The sequence below is a fragment of the Macrotis lagotis genome, chromosome X (assembly GCF_037893015.1).
Source record: "Macrotis lagotis isolate mMagLag1 chromosome X, bilby.v1.9.chrom.fasta, whole genome shotgun sequence".
NCBI classification, from domain to species: domain Eukaryota; kingdom Metazoa; phylum Chordata; class Mammalia; order Peramelemorphia; family Peramelidae; genus Macrotis; species Macrotis lagotis.
Window position 1 is genome coordinate 691,330,373 of NC_133666.1, and position 22,604 is coordinate 691,352,976.

A 22,604-nucleotide genomic window follows, 5' to 3' on the forward strand; every position below is an offset into this window, starting at 1 on the left:
TCTTTACTAAATAATATATATAGGAAATTTGGTCTTTGACCAGTCCTCCAGACAAGAAAACCCAGAATGTAGTCATAAGATCAGTCTGACTGACAAGAGGAAGACATTTAAAGAGCTCATCAATTCAGAATAACTTAAGGTACAGCTGGGAGCATGGAGTCACTCCAAACAGATATGGTCACAGAAAGACAGGCACTTGATGGAGAGGGAGCCCCAAGAAAGGAGATCCTTAGCATAGAATGAGAGCTGGCTCAAGAAAGCTGGATCTGACGATCAAGAATCATTGTGGAGAGAAGCAGATGCTGGGAGTCCAATTGAGCTCTCTATTTAGCAGAGATCCTACACCTAAGGATAAGTTTGGGGGGAATTTGAAGAGAAACTGCTGGCCTTCAGTACCAGTAGTCTCAGGTAGTTTCCCTAACCACATAGAGTTGAACTCTAAATTTGTACACATTGATGGACACTCGGTGAATTTGTTGGAGAGTAGATCACCAGGTTTACATGGAGTGACTGATTGCTAATAGGAATACGCAGATGGGGGCTCATAAACTACATCATTAGCAGAACTTGCAGTGGTAGCCACTCTATTGGAATTCAATTCTTTAGAATTGAGAAAATTGGAAGAGTATCTCAGATAATGCTGCATAAACAAACGATATGGAAATGTTCATAGAGAAAAGATAAAAGAGGACATGTACCTATTTGTTTCCCTATCAACCCCTGGTTCTTCTTTCTTTGTCTAGTCCAGAGAAATGAAATCCTACATATGATTTCTCTCAGAAGATAGACAACCCAGATAATCAAACAGCTGACTAGCCCACAGAGTTTTGGACCATGAACTTTTAGACTGAGGTAGGTGAAGGAGCTAGATGTCCTGGTCTGAGGTGAGCAAATCAACTCCTCCTAAACACACAGGCTGGCAAGATACTTTTGGAGTCAGGACCTGTACATGTCATCAGTCACCTTGACTGTCTCCCTTTATTCTCTGGGGGGAAGGGGTCTGCATCACCTTCTTCAAAAGGACCCATTGAACTGAAGCCCACACATGAGATGTCACCGGACCAGGACAGAGAACCAAGGGGCTACTTAACATAGCCCAAACTGTTGTTGATTTTTTATGACTTTATCACACTTTTGTTGAACATTGAGATCAACTAAAACTAAGGTCAACAGCTACTAAGCTATATGGATCCTAGGATTTCTGTCTTCACTTTTCCCCTCCCCTCCCCTTTTCTCTTCTCTCTGTTCCTCCCTTTTCCCTCTCCCTTCCTTTTTTCTCCTTTCCTCTTCTCTCCTGTCACTTCCCCTCCCCCTGTCTCTTTTCCTCTCCTTTCCTCTACCACCCAAGAATCCAGAACATGCCCCCCTCCCTGAAGTTTGCAAAGTCCAAGCCCATTTCTCTCTGATCACAGCATTTAAGAACTGGAAATAATATTCAAGGTCATCAGTCCATCCCACATCTGACCTAAAATCCTCTCTCCTCTCTACAACAGATCTAATACTCATGACCCTCCAGCCTTGGCTTAAAGGCTCTTGGTAACGGGGAGCCAGGAGGATGTTGGAGCCAATGGGAACAAGCCAAGCTGATGGTTCACTGTTCAGTGCAAGCATTGACACCATTGAAATGGACACATGTCACAGATCAGGGCTCAATTTATTGGATTCTTGATTGTCTGGTCTTTAAAAAATGATGAAGAAAATGTTAATGCAAATTAAACTTAAAAGTGGGTCGTGGGTGTGGTTTTTTGGAGAGGGAAATGTTTTGTACACTGGACAAATTTTGCAAGTTTTGTACATTTGCCATTTCACTCTACTTCCCGAGAAGCCTATTCCACTTTGAAATAACTGCTTTTTCTAGTCTAAAGCTTCAATATGCCTCTTTGCAACTTCCCCTGCCTCAATGTCCCTTTGATTCACTGAGGCCCAGAGAGAACAAGTCTAATCTCCTTTCCCTTGAACACTTCTACAGATGTGATGGGTCTTTGACTTAGAGCTGACAGAGACCTCTCAGGTCATTGGATCCAATTTCTTCATTTCACAAAAGGGGACATTGAGGCTCAGGGAAGGGAAGTGACTTACTCACAATCACCTAGATAGTAAACAGTAAAACTAAGATTCCAAGTCAAGCCCTCCCACTCATCAGCTTTTCCAGGCTATCTGCCTCTCAGTCACATTCTTCCTGAGGTATCTCTCCTCCAGGCATCTTCTCTTGAATCCAAAGCCAACCCCAATACCTCCCAATCACAACAATACACAAGGAAAGAGAAGAGATTTTTTGTGAGCAATCTCCTTTTATTAATTTATATTCATTTTGGTATAAAAAATAAATATTTAAATATAAGACTAAATAAATAAAAAATTTTGTCAATACGAAATATTTCCACAGGGTACATTCATCAAACAAGGAGTTTCTCCAAGGTCAAGATCATTCTGGTAGAAATAGGTGGATGAAAAAGACTTTAAAAAGATGACTTGGTGGTAAGTGCTCTGGGTGAGCCCCTTCCAGGCCTAAGACAAAGGATTCAGACTCTATTGGGGTAGGAGTGAATGTGCAGCTATAAAGGACAGGCATTGCTTCCAATGGGAGGAATGTTGAACGGACCCCCCCCTTCCAGAAATACACTGCCACCCTAAGTCCATAGGTTTTCAGGGGGAATAGTCAAGAGTCCATTTAGGGGTAAAGCTTTTTGAAAATGGTGGCAGATGAGTGACAGAAATACCTGGGAAACTGGAAGCTACAAGCACTAAGGTTAACAGGAACAGCATGGGGATGGGTAGCCTCAAAGAGTCTGTATCTCTTATGATTGCCCAGTTAGGACCCGTCGGACCCAGGACTGGGGTGGGGGAAAGAGTGGGGGGGGGGAGGAATTGGGAAAAGGCACTTTCACTGGATTCAAGAATACAGAAAATGTCACCAGACAAAAAAAGGAGTGGGCCCAGGAAGGCTCAGAAGAGACAAGTGAGGGGACGAGGTCCTGGGGTCTCCCTAAGCCTTGGTTTTTTACCATTAGAACTAAAAATCTCCAGTTCCCCAATATTCTGTGCTCCACTCCCACTTCCCACCACCAGCCATGGAACCTGCCACATAGGTGGGGGCTGGTAAAGTGCTTAGAGATGCTCAGAGGAAGGTACAAGTAAGTGCAAAATTATCACAACCGTTTTTCATACAGGCAACTCATTCCCCACTGCCCCCCCCCACCCCCGTTCAGGAGAAAGTAAAAAAAAATCCTCATAGCAGCTGCACCCACTCTGCTTCCTCCTCACCTCATGTTTTATCAACTCCCCCCCCCCTCCCCTGTGCCCAACACAGGACTCTGCACACAGTAGGTGCCTATTATATGCTTGCTGAATTGAGCTTAATCTGAAATCAAAGAAGGAAACGTAACATCTTTATCAGTGCTGAGATTCTAGGGTAGGACAGAAGCCCTTTCTTCCACCACCCATACTCCTTTCCTTCACCCCAAATGGGGAGAAATCTCAGTTCTCCCTTTGCTGCCACAGCAGGGACATATATCTCTCAGCTGGGAGGCCAGGAAGAAGAGGGATGGGCCCGTATGACCCAGGAAAAGCCCTACTGGTCTAACCTTCTGGGGCTCTCAGGTCCACTCAGGGTCTAGATGATGAAAGGTCTCAAAGTGGGATTCTCAATTAAAAAAAAGGCTGAGGGGGAGTGATCCCCAAATTGCCCTCCATATCATGGAAGGTCAGTGTTGATCTAAGGGGAGATCTGTGGAGTTCCAGAGGTGCCTTCATGTTCCACATTGTTTTAGGTGCCTCCTAAGGTCTTCTGTGGAACTTGAACCTCAGCCAGAATCACAACAGGCAACCCTAAGATAAGACTTTAAGGAGACCCAGGCCCCCCAAGATCTGATAGCCTAGAGGCCAGGCCACAAAAGCACATGGAGTGGTGGTGGTCCAAGACAAGCTGAGAACCATCACCACCAAGGCCGTCAGCCCCAGGCACACAGAACCCTTTCAGATACCAAACTCAATTCACAAGCAGTTTTCAGGTCCAAGTCTTGTCTCCCACTTTAGCCCAGAATTATATATTTATATATATTATTACTGTGGTTGCTAGGAGAGGGGTATTAACTTTGACAGGAAAAGCACCAATAAATTAATATAAATAGAAAAAAACACAAATAAATAGACAATCACCTCCGGTTAGATACTGAGGGGGTTTGACCTGGCTAGATCTCAGATCCAGCAAGGCTGGGTTTCCTCCAGTGACCTCATGGTCTTCTCCCTTGCCCTGCTGACTCAGGAACAGTTTTTTCCAGCCCCACTTCCCCCCTGCCCCAGTCTATCCCCCACCCACCCTACTCCTGCTCTCTTTGCAGTTCTTGTGTGACCTTGTGTGGGTCTAGGCAGGTTAATCCAAAACTAGACCACTGCCCCCAATATCCTAGTCTCCCTTCTCCCTTTCTAGGCCTGGGCCCATGAGCCTACTTCTCCTGTTCTGACAATCAGAAGCAACTGAGGCCTAGAGAGGGGAAGGTGTTCTCTCAAGAGAAGAATGCCCAGTGGCAGAGATGGATTTGAACCCAGGTCACTGAACTCTTCAAATCCTGTGCTCTATCCACTATACCACACTCTCAACCACCAATGAAAACTACCTGACCCCTCGCATTGTCCACAGACAAGGAACGGGTGAGTTGGCTCTCTTACTCTCGAGTCCTAGGTAAAGGGGGGGGGGACTAAGGGGAGAGGCAGTGAATCCACAGGGGTTTCCTTCATCCAAACCTTCTTCACCTTCATTCCTCAAAGTACCTTTGATCACTTCTTCCTTCTCTCTATCTAGCGGGATGCTGCTTCTCTGGAAAGAATGGTGCTCTCCTCTGGAACTGAGAATATCCCCAGAGCATCGTAGATACTGACAGCCCTACCAGCATCCTCCATTAAGCCACCTGGCTTCTTTCCTATCAAAATTCCTGTCCCAACTTGCACCAACCAGAATCCCCTCTGACATCAGCTTTACCACCCATCCCTTTAGATGGTAATTCTGTGTCTTCTCTTACTACCTGCTAGAGACATACTGCCACCCCTTATCAATGGCACAGGTTAAGCGGGCACAATGATCCGACCTGCGGATCACCTAAGGAATCTTGAGGATCCTTAGTGAGTGACCCAGACCAAGCTTTAAGATCCCTTCACTCTAAACTATGTTTTGAGATCTTCACTCTCCCCAGGTCTGAATCACTCTTAGGGATCCTTAGGCTAGACCCATGTTCTGAGATCTCTCACAGGTCCAACCAAGAAACTCGAGACTCCCCCACAAGTCAAGATGACACCTTAACTTCCCAGATGCCTAGAAAGCCTGGGCCACTAGAGAAATGATCTGCTTGTATTTCCCTAACAAATGGCAGCCCAGTTTCTTCTTCTGGAACGTGTCCTTGTTGGAGGTATCAGGCCCATAGGAGACGGAGACATGGGCCACATGGTACTTCCTACACAGGCGACAGGTGAGGTTGTTGAGCAGGCCCCTCATTATGGCGGTGGTCATGTTCAGTCGGTTGAGGAGGGTCAGGGCACCAGGATTGAGAGCCTTCTGGTCCCGGGTGATGTTGCCCAGGGAGGCGTTGAGGTAGGCTATGATTCGATATAGCTCCACCAGTTTTTCCTTGTCCGTGCCGTTAGCGTGGAAGGGCGGGAAATCTGTCACATTGGGGTTGCACAGTTTGTCTAAGTTGGTCTGGAAGGGATCCCCCTGAGCCTTGTACTGGGGCAAAAAAAAGAACAGAAGAATTAGCCAACAGGGATGACAGGGAGGCACGGCTTTGCTGACTCTGGAAGACTAAGCAAGGAGTGGTGTGGTCCAGGGAGGGTCTGGGCTAGACCAGGGTAGAAGTTTCTCCTAGAGCCAGAGGCTACACTTTCTAGGATAAGGGCAGAGGCCAAGAACCTGGGAGGCAGGAGAGTAGGCTGCAGGGCAAAGGACTGAGCCATTACTAAATTCAAAGAACATCAGAAATGGGAGGAACCTTACAAAAGAGAATGCCAGAGGTGGGAAGTGCTTTAGAAGAGAGAATGCCACAGATGGGAAGGACCGTAGAACACTGAATGTCAGAGCTGGAAGGGACTTTAGAAGAGAGAACATCAGAAATGGGAAGAAACTTAGATCATGGAATGTCAGAACTGGGAGGGACTTTAGAAAAGAGAAAGTCAGAGATAGACAGGAATTTAGAACCCAGAATGTCAGGCCTGGGAAAAGATTCTAGGACAAAGAATGTCAGAGTTGGAAAAGGACCTTAGAGATAGGATCTTAAGCTAGGGTCTATGAATGATTATTTTTTTAAAATTCTGATCGCTGTGTTTCAATAGAACTGCTTTCCTTTATATGCCTTGATGTTTCATGCATTTAAAAACATTCTTCTAAGAAAGGTTCTTTATTAGGCTTCACTAAACAGTCAGAGACCATTATACACACAAAGGTGAAGAGTCCAGCTCCCTCACTGTGCAAAGGAAGAAACTGAGGCACATGAAGAGGAAGTGATTTCATCAGCTAGTGAGTTCCTGGCAAAGATCAATGGGAAGGCTTGCCTCCTCCCTGGTCAGGGCTCTGCCCATAGCTCGAGGCTTCCTTCCCTGACCTGCCTGCGTCATAAGGAGGGTTGGAGGATCAAATCACACACTGGCTGTGAAAGTGCTCTGGAAAGCCTATAAATGTTACCCAGATGTGAGGACCATTCAGTAAACCCTTTGTATCCAGCCCTAAGCTACAGATCTGTGGAGGATCCAGAGGAAAGCAGAGATTTAGAAGCATCACAGCCCAAGCCTCTGGACTAGGAATGAGGGGTTCTAGGTCTCAATCCCAACTCTCATCTCTCCTCTAGGCCTCAGTTTCCCCATTAGTGATATGAAGGATTTGAACCAAGGGCTCTTGAAGACTTGGCATTCACATCTAGCATGACTACACATACACATACATACATACCGACACACACACACACACACAAACACTCATTCACACCCACCCACACTCACACTCACACATAGGCATTCACTTTCCCTTTTACATAGCTTCTTCCTGTGGTGTCTCTACCACATGCAGTCACCCACAGACCATTGTCTCTCTAAAACACTGCCTCCCTCATTATCTGGTCCTGATCTCTGTTTTACTTTGTCTCTCAGTCATTGCCCTCTCTCTCTCGCTATCTCTCTGTTGCTCCCCATTTCTTCTAGTAGAACAGGAAATATAATAGGGACCCAGAGTCTCACAATCTGAACCCTCAAAAGGACCTCAGAGACCATTGAATCCAATGCCCCTGATCACTGAGTATCCAGCCTCTCCTTGAAGACTTTCAGGGAGGCAGCCAGCCTTCAGAGGAGAGAGCCACAAGCTCACACCTGTTGTAAACATCGACTTGTTCCTGTCAGGTGGCAGAAACAATAGAAGATGCAATAATAATAATTTCAGCTCCATATTAGGAAGCCCTTCCTAGCACCAAGAGCTATCTCACAGTGAGATGAGCTGCTTAGTAAGATAATAAATGAGCTCTCCATCATTAGAGGGCTTCAAACAAAGGCTGGAGGAATCCTTAGGGGGTTAGTCAGATCTAGTTTGGACTTGGTGGCCACTGAGGTCTGTGACATCCTGTGATTTTCTGAGCTTCTTCCTATATGACTTTGGAAACGATCCTTCTTCACTCTGGCACTCAGTTTCTTCATATGTAAAATGATCTAAATTTCTAATGTCTATTCCAGGTCTGAAGACCAAAGATTCTGTCTCTGCTGCTTTCTGTCTGTCTCTATCTCTCTTTTTCCCCTTTTTCCCTCTTGTTGAACTCAGCTCCAAAGTCAGCACCAGGAGGAAACCTATCCTTTCAGATCCCTGACTCTAGCATCCCCAGAGCCCCTCAGGGCAGTCCCACTAACATCCTCTCTGGCTGCCATGTTGAGCCTTTTCCTGCCACATTCCAATCTCATGTCCTAAGGCAAGTACATGAGAAATATTGGGGAGGGGGAGGGGGAGAGGGGCAGCAATGTGATCTGGTCTAGACCAAGGCTCTTATTTCTGTTTTTCCTGAAGCTCCCCCACCCACCAGGTATCTAGGACACCACCCTCAATGGGGACTTGCTGGCAGACAGACCAACTTCCTGGTCTAGCCAACTGTATTAGAAAAAGCCTCAGGTTGGGGTTGAGGGCAGGGAATATGGATAGGGTCACTCACATAATAGGTGAAGAGTTCCGGGGCGCTGTTATTGAGCTGATTCAACTGGTTCCGGATCTGGAACGTGAGGTTGCCGGGGCACTGGTGGCGCATTTCGCATTTGGGATCATCAGGGGTGATGGGTAGGGGGCTCCCGGCCCCATGTTTCCAGTGCAGAACCAGCAGCAGGGGCATGACTCCTGGAAACAGGTGGGGAGGGGTCTATGAGTGGGAGGGCTTGGAAGGACCTGAAGTTTAATCTTCAGGCCAGCTTGGATGGGGAGGGGAGGGCTAAGCCATGGATGAATATTCACATGGCCTCCCTCCTGGAGGATCTCAATCATAGGAACCACCATCACTCACATTTCTATAGGGAGGTAAAGGTTAGAAAACACCTTCCCAGGCGAGCCCTGTGAAATCAGTAGGGCATTTTGAGATATGAAAGGATCATAGAGTCAGGATAGGACCAGGGTGAGCTAGAACTCTCTTCATCTCTTTAGTGCTCCCTCCATCTGTTTCTCTATTTACCTCTGTCTCTCTCTCTTCCCCCCCTTTCTCCCCTCCCCCCCAACTCTCTTTTCCTTTTTGATACTGCATATTTCTGTCCCTTTTCTTTCTTTATTCCAGTCTCTTTGGGATCCTAGGTAAGAAAAGAATGGTGCTTAGAAGCCATCAAGTAATAGGATCCCAGACTTAGGACTGGAAGGGGCCTAAAAGATCATCTAGTTTGTGCTCCCTCATTTTACAGATGTGTAAATTGAGGTCAGGGAAGTCAGATGACTTGCCCAATATCACATGAGAAGTACGTGTCAGAGGGAGGATTTGAAGCCAGGACTTCTGACTCCTGGATCTGCATCACACTGTTCTGTCCCTCTCCATCTCAGGATCACCTCAGACTAGCTGTGTGACCTCTGTAAAATGGGCATGATGAGGATCAAAGGAAATACGTATCTAAAGTATCTGCAAGCCTTAAGACCACATAGAAGTGTCAGCTTGTATTACTGTTGCTTTTGATTTCTGTCCTAGGACCAGGACATTGAGGAGGGGAGGCAGAGGCAAAATGGGGAGTGGAATGAGAGCTTCCTACCCCATTTGTCAGAGACGGACCTTGGGGAAAAAGGCAGAGGTCTGCCATATCCCAACAACCCCTAGTCAGAGGGTTTTGAAGTTAAGGAAAAGTCCCCTGAGACCTGTACAGGCTGGGTTGTTAGAAGGATGCAGTCTCTGATTGGGGACTACACACCCAGTTGAGTTAGCTTATCCCAGGTTCACTGTTCCCAACCAATTCAAGCCCTTGATTCCCTCAGTATCTCCTGAAGTCATCTACCCATTAGACACTTGCTCCAAAACCTCCCTCCACCTCTCTAATCCTGCCCCAATTGCATATGGACAGATGGTCTCATGGTAGATAGAGCAATAGACCAAGAGTGAAAGAGAGTTGCTTTCAAATCCTGTTTCAGATACTTCTTAGCTGCATGGCCCTAGGCAAATCACTTAACCTTAGTTTCCTCATCTTTGGAAATGGATAATAAGAGCCCCTGCTTCCTAGGGTTGATGTGAAGATAAAATGAAATCAAATTTGTAAAATGTTTACAAGCCTTAAAGTACACAATGCTGGCTATGGTCATCATCATCATCATCATCATCATCATCATCATCATTGTAACTACTATTTCACTCAACCCTATCTCTCTAACTCTGTCCCCAAACAAACCAGCATGGTGGGGAGGAAAGAATTCTGGGATTGAAGTCATCTGTCACAACTTGTGTGACTTTAGACAGGTCCTTTAACTTTGCCTGGCCTTCATCTGTAAAATGGGGGAATTGAATTCAATGGCCGCTCTAAGTCTATATTGACGATTCATGTTCCCCCAAAATCCCCCTTACTCTCTTGCCTCCATCTTTATGCTTTGATTCTGCCCCAGCCCTGTCTCTTAATCAATCCATCAATCAAATATGTCAAACACTGGGGACACCTCTTGATTAGTTATATCCCCATAATCCAACACCACTATCCTTTCCCTTTTAACTTTATCTCCTCATCCTATTTTTCGAAAGAAAGTCCCCTATTTATTCCCTTCTCCCCCCACGTCAACAATGAAAATTTAGAGCTGATTTAGACCTTAACCTCTCGCTTTACAAAGGAGGAAACAGGCCTCAAGAAGTCAGAAAGACTTGCCTAGGGTCACACTGCTAGTGAATTTACAAAGCAAGTTTCCTGGGATTCCAAATCCAGTGCTCTTTCCTCTTCTGCACTCCCCACACGAGGGGCCCTGGAATCCTAGACTAGTCCCTTCCTGGGGGTTGGGGAGCTGGAAGGTTTTTATCCTCTGAGTCAGGGCTGGGAGGGTCTGAGGGGTCCCACTTGCCCTGGAGGAGAGAGGAGGGTAACTGGGAGGAGGTGGAGGAAATGTTGCAATAATGAAAGGGAAAGGTTGCAGGAAGTAGATCTGTGAGGGAGGCAGAAAAGAGAAAGGTAACGTGAGGGCTGTTGGGACCTGTCCGCCGAAGCTTGGGGGCTGGGGATGCCCAGCTGCCCAGGACTGGGCCACACGGCTCCCCTGCTCCATCCTCCCTGGATGGCCACCCTCAGCCCCTCTGAGTCACTGAGAGGAGGAGGAGACAGGGACTCCCACTGAGACCCGCCTCCACTGCTTCCCAGACACTCCCCCCTCCCTTGCCCCAGCCTTTCAGATTAGTTAAGCTTCATTCAGATCCAAGGGTGAGACAAGTGTATGGGCAAGAGGGTGGGGGTGGGGAAAGAAAGAAAGCCCAGTCCAGGCTTGGAGAGAATTAAACCCACAGAGAGGACAGTGGTGACACCCCCCTGCAGCTGCCTGCCAGAGGAATAAGAATGCAGGAATAAGATGCAGCCCCTCTTCCCACCCCCAGGAGCTAGGAGAGCTGCAAAGAACCTCCAAGATAATCTCATCCACTCAAGAGGGAAACTGAGGCCCAGAAAGATAAAAAAGAGAGTAGAGCTGTAGTGTGAACCCAAGTCTTCAGATCTGTCATCCTGGGGCCAGTCTGGGGTTCTCACCCCTCCTTCAACAATCCCATTCCTCACTTCATCATTCCCACCCCTAACTCCCTGCAAAGCATTTGTGGAGATGGAATGGGAAGAGAATCTAGGCTTATGGTGGGGGTATTTGGGTTATTTCTGGTCTCAGCATGGCACAGTGGACAGAGGACTGGCCTCTGAGCTAAGAAGACTGGGGTTCAAGTCCTGGCTCTGACCAGACTGTGTGACCCTGACAGTCATTTATCTCTTCAGTATCCTAGACTCAACTCTCTAAATCACCAGGCTGACTAGAGAAAGTTTTCTCCCTGGGAATCACATGGGCAGTGCCCTCCCTTATCTTCTCCCCCCTTCCTTCTACACACACCTGCTTAGATTTTTCCTGTCTCCTCCTACCCCCAGGCAGAGCTCCAGGCAGAGTGGAGGAGGCTCATGAAGTGTGCCCTACCACCACACACACACACACACACACACACACACACACACACACACTACTTTCACCAAGTTCTCAGTCTGCACAAACCATTGGTTTTCCAACCTCTGCCAACCTATACACCCCTCTGCCAGCATCTTGCAAATCTCTCTAATGGGGGAGAGGCAGAAAAACTGCCCACTGAATCCCATATCCTTACAGGGGCACCCTTTCCCACCTGGATGGAGAGCCAAGTGACTGTAAGAGAAAGAGCCCCCCACCACCACCACCAGACGCCACAGAGTCAAACAGCACCAGAGAGAGACAGTAAATGAATGGATGACTGAATGACTGACTGACTGAATGAATGAATGAATGAGAAAATAATTAAAGGATGAAAATAAATTACAGGTATAAGAGAGAAAGAAAAAGTAGGAAGAAATAGAAAGATGAAGAAAAGGAAAAAAATAAAGGAAAAAGAGATAGAGACAAGAGAACGGGATAAAGGACAGAGAGAGAGAGAGAGAGAGAGAGAGAGAGCGAGAGCGAGCGCCAAGGTAGAGCGGGGTGGGTGGGAGGCTTAGTGAGAGAGCGCTGGAGAAGGAAGGAAGGAAAGAAGGGGAGAAGGCTGGAAAAGAGCGGAGCGCTGGCGGGGACTCCCGTGGCGGCCAACCTGCGCCCTGAAAAGGCCGGGCTCACCGCTGTCTGCCGCCGCCTGCATCCCCGGTCCTCCGGAGGCCGGACTGACCGGGGCCACCGGACCATGTGCCTGGCCAGGGGCGAGCCGGCTGCCTCGCTCTCCTCCTCCCCGCCAGCAGCGGCGGCCCCGCAGGTTGGCTCGGCGCACCTCGCCCGGCCGGCAGATTGGGCAGGCAAGCTGTCTGTCTGTCTGTCTGCAGGGTGGGTGGGTTCTCTCTCTCTCTCTCTCTCTCTCTCTCTCCCTCTCCCCCCCTTCTTGCTCCCTCTCTAACTCTCTCTCTCTCTCTCTCTCTCTCTCTCTCGCTCGCTCGCTCTCTCTCGCTCTCTCTCGTCCACCCCCTTCCACCACCCCCCTCCCAAGTCCCAAGCCCAGAGTCCGGAGAAGCCCCAGGGGGTGGGGGCCAGGGTGGGGGGGGGTGTTGCGTTACCTGCGGCCAAGACCTTCATTGTGGGCCGGACCTGAAGCCGGGAGGGCCCTAGTGGAGACTGAGTTTATGTTGACAGGGGTGTTTGCAGAAATTCATGCTCGAGCGGGACTTGGCCTGGTTTATATACGGGAGCCTATGTTGTAAGACAGAGAAAAAAGCTATATTTAGCCACTCAAAAGGATACCCAATTCAGGAAGTTGAGGTGCATCATAGTTGTGGAAATTATGAATGGGACGAGAGTGAAAGTGAGGGGGGGGGGGCAGCGAGAAGGGGGAGAGTGGGGGGGCGGGGAAAGGAGCCTTTTTTTTTCCCCTTCTCTCTTCTAAGAATTTGTGTGTGTGTGTGTGTGTGTGTGTGTGTGTGTGTGTGTGTGTGTGTGTGTGTGTGTGATCGAATTATAATGCTCTTCCAACAAGCCAACAGCCTGTGGCTCATTTTACTGAATGGTTTGACATTGAGGGAAGGAGTAGAAAGACATTCCCTCCCCATAACCCAGGGTCCTAACCCCATTTCCTTGAAAAAAGGACTGTGAAAGGTAGAGACACTCACCTGATTTGGCGAATAATGGGGCAAGGGGATGGGCAGACCTGGGGGGGGGGGGCAGAAAGGGGGGCTGAGGGTAGGAGATTGACTTTTGACCCCCCTCAGACATATTTCCAGGCAATCTGGAAATATGATGGCTGCTATGATGAGCGGCAGTTGGAAAGATCTGGCATGACCCCCCTCAGTCCCCAGGGTTTAGAACAGTGGTGAATCTGGCACTTGACCGTCACCAGGTGCCAGCCCTTGGCAATAGGGTGTTGTCGCTCCCTGAGGTAGGTGTGGAGGACTGATAAAAGGATGGCAGAGAGGAAGCAAGCACAAGGAAGAGCCCAGGGCTTAGCATCAGAGGTTGGAATCCTGCGGGACCTTGGGCAAATTTCTGGGCTTCAGGTTTCTTAACTATGAGGATGTTGGACTAGCTTAGAGCTAAGGACCCTTCTCATTTGAAATGTATGCTCCTAAGGATAGTTAAATTAAGATCTTAATTAATAGCAATTAAGAGATGGTGAATGGACAAGACCTTATAGACCACCCAGTTCAATCCCTTCATTTTCCAGACTTTTCTTTTTTATTAAGGAAACTGCAGCTCAGAGAGGGGAAGAGGTTTGCCTACCATCACACAGAGAAGATAGTGGTAGAGACGGGCTAGACCCAGATATGAACACCCAACTAGATAGTAAACTCACTGAGGGCAGGGACCTTTTCATTGTATGCCTTTGTATTTCCAGCATTTAGAGTATAATAAACTCTTGGATTGGTTGCATACATCTTAGAAGATTTCTTGAAGCTCAACGGTCCAAATTCTCTCATTATATAGATAAGGAAGAGAGGAGAAGAGACTTGCCCAAAGTTCTATCCTACTTCCCAGGTGCTGGGAGAATCTAATGAAAGGAAGTATGGCCTAAGGGATAAAATGCTATAGAAATGACAGCTGAGGGAGAGTGGAGGAGGCAGTCTCCAACCCTGGCCATAGGCTGACTCATCCAATAGGCATTTACTACTCTAGAGACTGGATGCTAAGGATCCAGTGATAAAAGTGAGATGGGTCCTGCCCTCAAGGAGCTTACACTCTGCTCATCTAATTCAACTGAATTTAATTCTTAAAAATTATCAAGCACCTCCTTGCACTGTACTGGAGATAGAAACACAAAAGTGAGAAAGTTCTTGCCCTCAAGGGGCTTATTTGTCTATAGGATCATAGACTCAAAGCTGAAAGGGATGATAGGGTCCACCCATGCAAACTCTCATTTTACAGAGAAGGAAATTGAGGTTCAGAAAGGAGAAGGAACCATGACCACACAGAGAGTAGAGCTTGCATTTGAACCTTCTGGCTCAAAATCTAGCATCTCTTCCCTATATCCAACTACCCTGACACTGTCCTGATTGGGGTCTCAGTTTCCCCTCTGTGAAACAAGAGAGGAAAAGTTGAAAGAACCAGTCAGAGTGCTTTGAGGGTGACCCCAACAGGGTGAGGCCACTGACAAGTCTCGTGCAGCTCCAATTCCGTGTCTCTGGCCCCAAAGGGGAGATGGATGGGAACCAGTTTCCAAGAGGCAAACTCCTAACCAGGCGAGCTCCAGTTTCCACCGAGTGACGGGGGTGGTCCCCGCCCCAGTGCTGCCGTGGGGAGGTCTGTGGCTTTGGCAGCCGGGCCCAGGTCAGGAGCTCGCTCCTCTTTCCCCACCACCCCATTCGACAAGTTGCCACATCCCACCGCTCTCAGGCCTGCCTGGCCATGTGCTCCTTCCTGGTCTTGCCAGGACCGGTCTCCCCCCTTTAGGACTGCATGGAAGTGGGGGGGGGGGCCCTGGAGGCTGAGACCAAGGGCCTGATAACAAGCCTCTGGCTATTCCTAACTGACTGGGGATAAACACAGCTGGACCCAGCTACCCCGCCCAGCCCCTGCCCCTCCCAGCCTCACCTCCTGCTTGCTTCCTCTGGCCCGCCAAAGATTCTGCCTGGCATCTTTTCTCCCACCCCACCCTATCCTGGGATTGGGGCAATCAAAGGATGTTGAGGGTCACCCACAGAGGCAATCTGACTTGGGCCATTTGAGAGATGGGCCTCCCCCCAGGGCCCAACCAAGGCTAGAGACCCTATCACTTGAAGACCTCACCCACCCCAAGCTGGTGCATGCTGGTCCAAGAAATCTCCTGGGGTCCAAATCAGCCCTCAGCCCCCCACCCCCTACCCCATAAAGGTAGTGATTGTCCAATTCTCTTTCCACATTGTCCCCCTTCGATCATCCACCTTGGTCCCCATGTCCCCTTAGCTAGCCCCCCCCCCCCCCAGCTTCCCATCCTCCCCTGAATTCAGGCCTACTCTGTACCCTGATCCAGCCTTCCACCCCAGCTCCTGGATTTCCCCAACTTGGCCCTCAAAGGTATATGACTCAGCCCCTTGGTCCTTCCAACTTGCCCCCCCCCCCATCCCCTGGCTCAGTCCCTCTCTCCCTTTATGTTTCCATCTGAGTCCCTGATGTGTCCCACATTAAAACCTGAACAGGGCCCACTTGCCATGCTGACTCGGCCTTCCCTTTTCCCTCCCCCACCCTGATCCCCTCTTAGTGCATGCTCCCCCATCTCCTTTCCCCTTGGTCCCTCTCCTTCAGAGCTCTGATTAAATTATGCCCCCACCCTTGGACTCTCTTATCTTGTCTACTTGGAATCTTCAGAATCTATGCCCCCCCCCACCCTGATTGCCATCTATGAAAACTGGAAGTGGGGGTGGGTAGAGCAAAACCCCAACTTGTATTACCAGATGCCATTGATTTACAAAGATCTCTTCTTTATTTTATCAATGAGAAACCGAGGCTGGGGGAGAAGCTAGAGATTTCCCAAAGGTCACCCAGAGAGTAAGGGGCACAGCTGGGATCTGAACCCTCATCTTCTGTTTCGAGTCCTGCATTCCTGCCACTCGGACCCTTCCACTACTCCACTGTGCCTCAGTTTCCACCCTCCTTGTTCCCTCCCCCCTCCCCCATACCTGATGTAGGGCTCTGAGATCCTCGGTGGCCCAACCCTGGCCTCCCCCAATAGCCCTCCATGTGCTGGGCTCAGCAGGGAAGCTAGCCTCAGTGGGGGGCCCCGGGGGGGGGCAGTTGGGGCCCGGTCCCAGCTCCGTCCTCAGCCTCAGCCGGTCAGGCCGGCACCAGGCTGTGTGTCTCGGGCCTGGGCCCCTGCTCCCAGAGTAGGGAGCAGCACTGGGGTGGGGTCGGGTGGGGTGGGGTGGCCGCTGGCCCTCCCTGCTCAGGGCCCAGCTCTGGTGTTTGTTTGGGGTTGTTTCTCCCTAGCGCCTGTTGTTTGTCTTCTCCCCCTGCTTCTTTCACTGGCCGGTTCCCAGGGTCACAACCCCCCCTTTTACACTCCCCCCAGCACCCCACCCTGGAGTGGCAGCCCCGGCCGGGCCCCTTCCAGCAGTGACTTCATCTTCGTCCACTCCAGGCCCTGCTAAGGAAGCCGAAGTGGAGTCTGGAGAGCTCCGAAACAGGAATGGGGAACTCAAACGTGGCTGGAACTGGGGGCTTGTTGGCCCCACCCTTGGGCCTAGAGAGCTAGGGTTGCTGGAGACGGCTAGCCCCATCCCCTCATTCTACCAAAGAAGGGAAGAGACCCACCCAAGGCCACAAGTAGAACTCCACACACAAGGAGGGCCCTTCCTTCTGCTAGTCCAGACAGAGCCATATGAGAATACTCCAGTCCTCTCATTTTATAGATGAGGAAACTGAGGCCCAGAGAAGTCACATGGGATCAATAATCATCAAAGTTTCCCAAGCGTTGTACATACATGATCTTATCTGAGTGAGACTGGAAAGTGCTACCGGATGATTGTATGAATAAAGGAAAAAGCATTTATCAATCGATTACTAGATACAGATAAGAAAACTTCCGACTCAGTTAAGCTGGCACGACTAGCCCAGGGTCTCCTATTGGCAATGCAGATGAGTGGGGGCCAGAGCTACTGGATTCTTCCACCCTAGCCTGCCCTAGGTCCCACATGTCCCCTGGTAGCACCCTGTTCTTCCTACAACCATTGTCATCCTCACCATCACACCTTTGCCCATGCAGTTGTCCTCACTAGGAATGCCGCCCCCTCTACTCTGGCTCTCTAGAATCTACACATCCTTCAAATGTACCAGGATGTAATGGATTTGGAAGACAATTCCCTTCTGTTAACCATGAATGAACCCCCCCCCCCAATCCCCCCTCCTCCAAGGAGCCTTCCCTGATGGCTACAGCCCCACATCTCCTCCCTTAAGAGCCTTGCAGCCTCCCCCACACACCCTATGGTTGCCTACCTCACAGGTAGGGACAGCTCTAGGCTGTTTCCTGTGAGTTAATTTTGGTACCATGGAAGCAAACTGTGCTTAATGGATTGTATTCTAGGTTCAGAGTCTTCAAAACCCAGATTTGAATCCTGCCTCTGACACAAATTGGCGATTTGAGCCTGGCTGTGTAGTCTCTCCCAACTCCTGAAGACCTGGGCTCTGCCATTCCTTCTATTGGAAGGCATGCCCATGCCTAGAGCTCCTCCACACTGATGAAATAACTGAGAAGAGCCTAAATTGTAAAAGAATTCGAATTCAGAGCTGTTGGGGGCAGATCTGGTCTCCCAGAGGAGGAAAGAAAAGATGCCATAAATCATAGACTTAGAGTCTATGGTCTAATCCTTTCATTTTACAGATGAAGAAACTGAGGTAGGTCTTAAGTTAACATCTCTGAAACAAGGTGTAACCTTATCCTGCCAGGCAATGGGCTCCCTGAGAGCAAGGACCATTGGGTATTACTCAGTTGGACTCTGTTCATAGGGTGGAGGCCAGGAGGCCATAGTCTTCCCTTGGTCCTACCTCCACATACCAGTGCTCAAGGGGATTGGCGTGGGTTGAGCTGGGCAGGGCAGGCTGCTGCTGATGGACAGACAGGCCAGGTGGGGATCTCCCCCCATGGTGGCAGAAATGGGCAGGGTCCTGGGCCTCAGTGATCCCAGTCATCCTCAGCATGGTCCAAGAACAGTGTGGAACTCTGGGCAGAACAAAGCTTTGAGCTCCAAATCCGGTTCCGTGTGACCTTGGACAAGTGTTCCACCCTTGTCACATAAAGGAACTGGACCCCCATCTAGAATTCCATGGTGTTGTGCCCTTTTTCTTTCTCTAAGAGGAAGGAGGGAACTCCTGCATTGGGTTGAATGGGCTCTGGCCCCTCCAGGCAGGGACCATTCCCGGCATTCTGGGAATACCCCTGACCTTAACCCCTGGCTGCCCTCAAAGCTGATTCACCCCCAAGGACCCTTGGCCCCTGAAGGACTGCTCCCCCTGGGATTTTGAATCACCAGCCGCCTCCTGCAGAGGGTGGGTGGGGGGTGGTGAGCAGTCCTTTGTCTCCCCTTGGGTCACCAGGCAAAATGGGGAGCCAATTGATATGAGTAGCCGTTGGAGGGCCGGGGGGAGGGGTGGGGAGGACCTGGTCGTCCTGTGTGGGCAGCAGTAGATGCCAGTGACTCACCAGGTAGACAGGCTGGCAGGGGGAATTCCCCATAACTAGCCATCCAGAAACTGCCACTTTCCCCACTAGGGCCCCGAGGGGCCGAGCCATCTCAGTCTATTAACCCTGCTCCTTCCCTGCTGTCTCCATCCCACCCCTAACGAGCCTTCCCCCAGGTTAGGCGCAGGATCCCCAGGACTATGAAATATTGGGGGCTGGGGTGGGGGGGGAGAATTAAATTATCTCTAAAATCCTTTCCAGTTAGAAAGACTCTGAGTCTAGGAAAGGACTTAAGCCCCACTATTTGCCAGATGAGGAAACTGAGGGACAGAGAGGCAAAGTGACAGTCAATGACTCCTAGTTCAGGGCTCTTTGGGAGGCGGGACCCTCAAGCACCAGTTCTAACTCAAACACCAACTAACACCTTGATGCCTGCCCCACTTTCCTCACCTGTGAAATGAGCTCCAGGAGAGCAGGGGCCAAGATACTCAGCTCTGTAGAGAGAGGAGGGACTTCTCTGAGCCTGGGGTGGGGCGGGGGGGAGGCTAGGGTCTTACTGGTCTCAGAAAGGTACATTTTCAGGGACTGGGGGAGATGGGATAGAGGTTTCCTCAATTGGGGGGGTGATATAGGAGGAGGGGAAGGAGGCTCGATCTTTTGGACCTCTGTTCGGCATGTCTTTCTCGTCCAGAAAGCAAAAGGCCCCCTGCCAGCCTTATTCTCCCAAGATGGGTATGGGCTCCCAAGGTGCAGTCTGAGACTGGCGTCCAGAAGGGCTGGACCGACTCATCCACATTCTCCAATGTGGCCCCCTTGTGGCCAAGGAGCCGCTGGCAAGACCAGACTCAGAATGTGGAGGGGAACTGGGTCCCCCAAGGTAGGGTTGGTGGGGGACCTTAGAGACTGTCCAGATGAGTCAGCCTCTCATTTGACAGAAGAAGAAACTGAGGTCCATAGAGTTGAAATAGTTCCACCAAAGTCATTCAGAGGGGTCAGCAGCAGAGTTGGGGCAGAGGGAGGTGGTGGGGGTGAGAGGATGTAAACCTGGCCCCAGGGCTAGGACCAAGTCAGAGTCCAGGCTATAGAGATGAGGGCAAGACTCAAGACTGTATCCTGGTAACTCAGTGAAACCAGCACCCACTACGGCCTGAACAGAGACAGGGTAGGCAGTGCCATCCAGTGGACTCTGGCAGTGAGGACTACTGGCTTCTGCCAGCTTCACTCCTCTTTTCCTGTGTGGTCCTTGGGGCAGGCACCCTCTCTGGTCCTTGGGGCAATGGTAGCCATGAGGGAGTTGGAACAGATGGAGAAAGATGTCCAGCCCAAAGGGCCCCCGAAGGGGGGCAGCTGAGACCCTGGGACTGCCTGCAAAGGAAGCCCAGGGCTAGCTCTGGAGGAGCCTCCTCCCTCCTCCCCACCTCCTCCAGGAAGTCCAGCTGCAATCTGGGCATTTCCCAGATGCTTTCTAACTCAGGATTTGACCTCTTGGGAATTGCATCAGGGAGAGTTGTTTTTTTAGTTTTGTTTCTTCCGGTTTGTGCGTGTCTATGCTTGTTTTAAAAATCGAGAGGAAATGGAATGACCCTGGAGCAATGTGTGAGTTACCTTCTCGCACTTTCTCTCTTGGACCCAGAGCTGAGGGGCTCAGCCCCAGGGAATGTTGCCCAATAGGAAGGAAGCTAGCTTCTCAGGGGCCAAAGGATATGACAGGAGAGCTGGAAGGGACCTCAAAGGTCACCAAGTCCAGTCCCCTCATTTTACAGATGAGGAAACCGAGGCCCAAGGAGGAGGTTGACTTTCCCAGGGACATACAGATAATAAGTATCTAAATTGAATTGAATTGAAATGACCCTTTCCTCTGCTCTCAGATGTGCCCCCCTCCCGGGTCTCACCCCCCTGCCATGAGCTGGCCTCCTGACATTGGAGCCAAACCTCATTCAAGGGTAAGGATTAAGGAGGAAGAGAAGGATAAAAGGAGGGAGGAAAAGAGGAAGGAAGTGGTCTTCACCACCCTCCCACAGCAGAGCCCCATGGCAAACCCAGGAAGCCTGGAGTCTGGCTGCAAGGTCAATCTCTCTGTCTTAGCTTCTGGCTTAGGGCTACTGGGTGTGTGTGTGGGGGGGGGGGAGGTTCACATGCATGCACACAAAAATAGGTTCTCCAGGTATGACCCTGTCTGGGTCTTCATATATATCACAGAGAGAAGGCCAAAGACAAAGAGACACACAGAGACAGAGACACACTGAGAGAGCTATTACATATAATGTTTTTGTTGTTCAGTCATTTTCCATCATGTCCAACTTTTTGTGACCCCCCTTGGAGGCTTTCTAGGCAAAGACACTGGGGGAGATGGGATAGAGGCCTCTTCCTTCTCCAGTTCATTTTACAGATAAGGAAACTGAGGCAAATACAGTGACATGACTTGCCCAGGGTCACACAAGTAATAAGTGTCTGAGGTCAGTTTTCAACTCAGGTCTTCTCTACTCTAGGGCTAGTGCTCCATCTACTGAGCCACCCAGATGCCCCTGTTATACATAATATATAATGTTATAATAAATAGATCTCTGTGGGAGTCTGTGTCCATATTCCTAGATCTGGGGCCAGTCAGGAGCTCAGAGACTGAGTCCATTCTCAGATGAGGAAACTGAGGCTGAGGTGATGAAGTCATTTACCCAAGTCCAAGAACAGTAAGCATGTTGGATCTAAAGCAAGGTCCTCTCCCTGCAAAGCCAGGGCTCTTTCCCTTGGATCATTTATTAATTTCTCTCTTTTTTCAATTTATTTAAGGGGCAGTGGGGTTAAGTGACTTGCCCAAGATCACACAGCTAGGCAATTATTAAGTGTCTGAGGGGGAATTTGAACTCAGGTCCTCCTGACTCCAGGGCCAGTGCTCTATCCACTGCATCACCCAGCTGCCCCTGGATCATTTCCTTATGTAGACGTCGGAATTTGCTTGTCTGTACCCAGTCATGATTCCCCTCTCCATCACCTACTTCATTCTCATTGTACAAAGATTCTATCCAACCCTGGATGTGCTACCACCCCATTAGACTGCAAGCTCACTGAGGACAGGGACTATTTCATTTTTGTCTTTGCATCTCTGGCACCAATACAGTGGTGTTTATTGATATATGTACCTGAAGGGAAAGAGCACTGACTTTGGAGATGGGGGACCTGGATTGGAATTCGGATGCTGACACCACCTGCGTGACCTCCTGGGCCTCGATTTCCTGTTCTGTAAAATAGGGGGTTATACTAAATGATCTTGGAGGAACCTTCCAGCTCTTGATCTCTGTGTGTATGAAGGACAAGGCAGATGTCTATCTCTCTCTGGGTGTCTGGGTGTCCATCACATACATCCACAGACAAATACATGTATATTTACACATATGTGTCTTGGCATCTTCCTATGTGTCAATTATTCTCTTAAAAACTGTCCGATGGTGCATCTCTGTGTATTTGTGTGTGTGTGTGTGTGTGTGTGTGTGTGTGTGTGTGTGTGTGTGAGAGAGAGAGAGAGAGAGAGAGAGAGAGAGAGAGAGAGATTTCTTTGGCAGGCGTCCTCCCTCCCTCCTGCTCCCCACCCGGGCCCCGGGGAATGGCCGTGGGCCCCGGAATGTGGCGGGTGGCTCCCGTCCCATCCCGTCCTGTCCCATCCCATCCTGGGGCCTCCGCAGGCCTAGTTTCCTCTCTCCTCTCTAGGCTCCATTTCTCTCCCGGCCAGCCTCCCCCCACCCCCCTCTACCCCAGGCCCGCCCAGCCCAGGCCGGCCACCCTGACTCTTGGCTGGGGGACAGTGCTGATGTCAGAGGCTAGCTGACAGTTTTTCCCACTGGATTTTCCGCAAAGGGAGAGACTGCATCACGGCTCCTC

The 22,604-nt window shown here is 49.8% G+C and overlaps 1 protein-coding gene and 1 long non-coding RNA gene across 2 annotated transcripts in view; one reads left to right on the plus strand and one right to left on the minus strand.

Moving 5' to 3' along the window:
• The window catches only part of LOC141498085 (uncharacterized), a 29,220-nt gene extending 27,426 nt beyond the window's left edge, over nt 1–1,794 (plus strand). Inside the window, exons 3-4 of the long non-coding RNA XR_012471550.1 lie at nt 744–852; nt 1,494–1,794. This is a non-coding gene — a long non-coding RNA (uncharacterized LOC141498085). The remainder of the gene's footprint in view (nt 1–743; nt 853–1,493) is intronic.
• Nucleotides 1,795–4,331: 2,537 nt separating this feature from the next.
• On the minus strand, nt 4,332–16,328 carry LIF (LIF interleukin 6 family cytokine). The gene is made up of 4 exons (XM_074201034.1): nt 16,237–16,328; nt 12,709–12,841; nt 8,172–8,350; nt 4,332–5,719 (listed from the first exon to the last, which is right to left on the minus strand). The coding sequence occupies exons 2-4, from the start codon at nt 12,725–12,727 to the stop codon at nt 5,309–5,311; spliced, it is 609 nt and encodes a 202-aa protein (XP_074057135.1). The 5' UTR covers nt 12,728–12,841; nt 16,237–16,328; the 3' UTR covers nt 4,332–5,308.
• Between the last annotated feature and the right edge of the window lie 6,276 nt (nt 16,329–22,604).

Bases quoted from the DNA above. Each gene is read 5' to 3' on its own strand.
- LIF (XM_074201034.1), bottom strand. The intron at 5,720-8,171 runs GTGAGTGACCCT...TTTTTGCCCCAG, and splicing joins CGGAACTCTTCACCTATTAT to TACAAGGCTCAGGGGGATCC.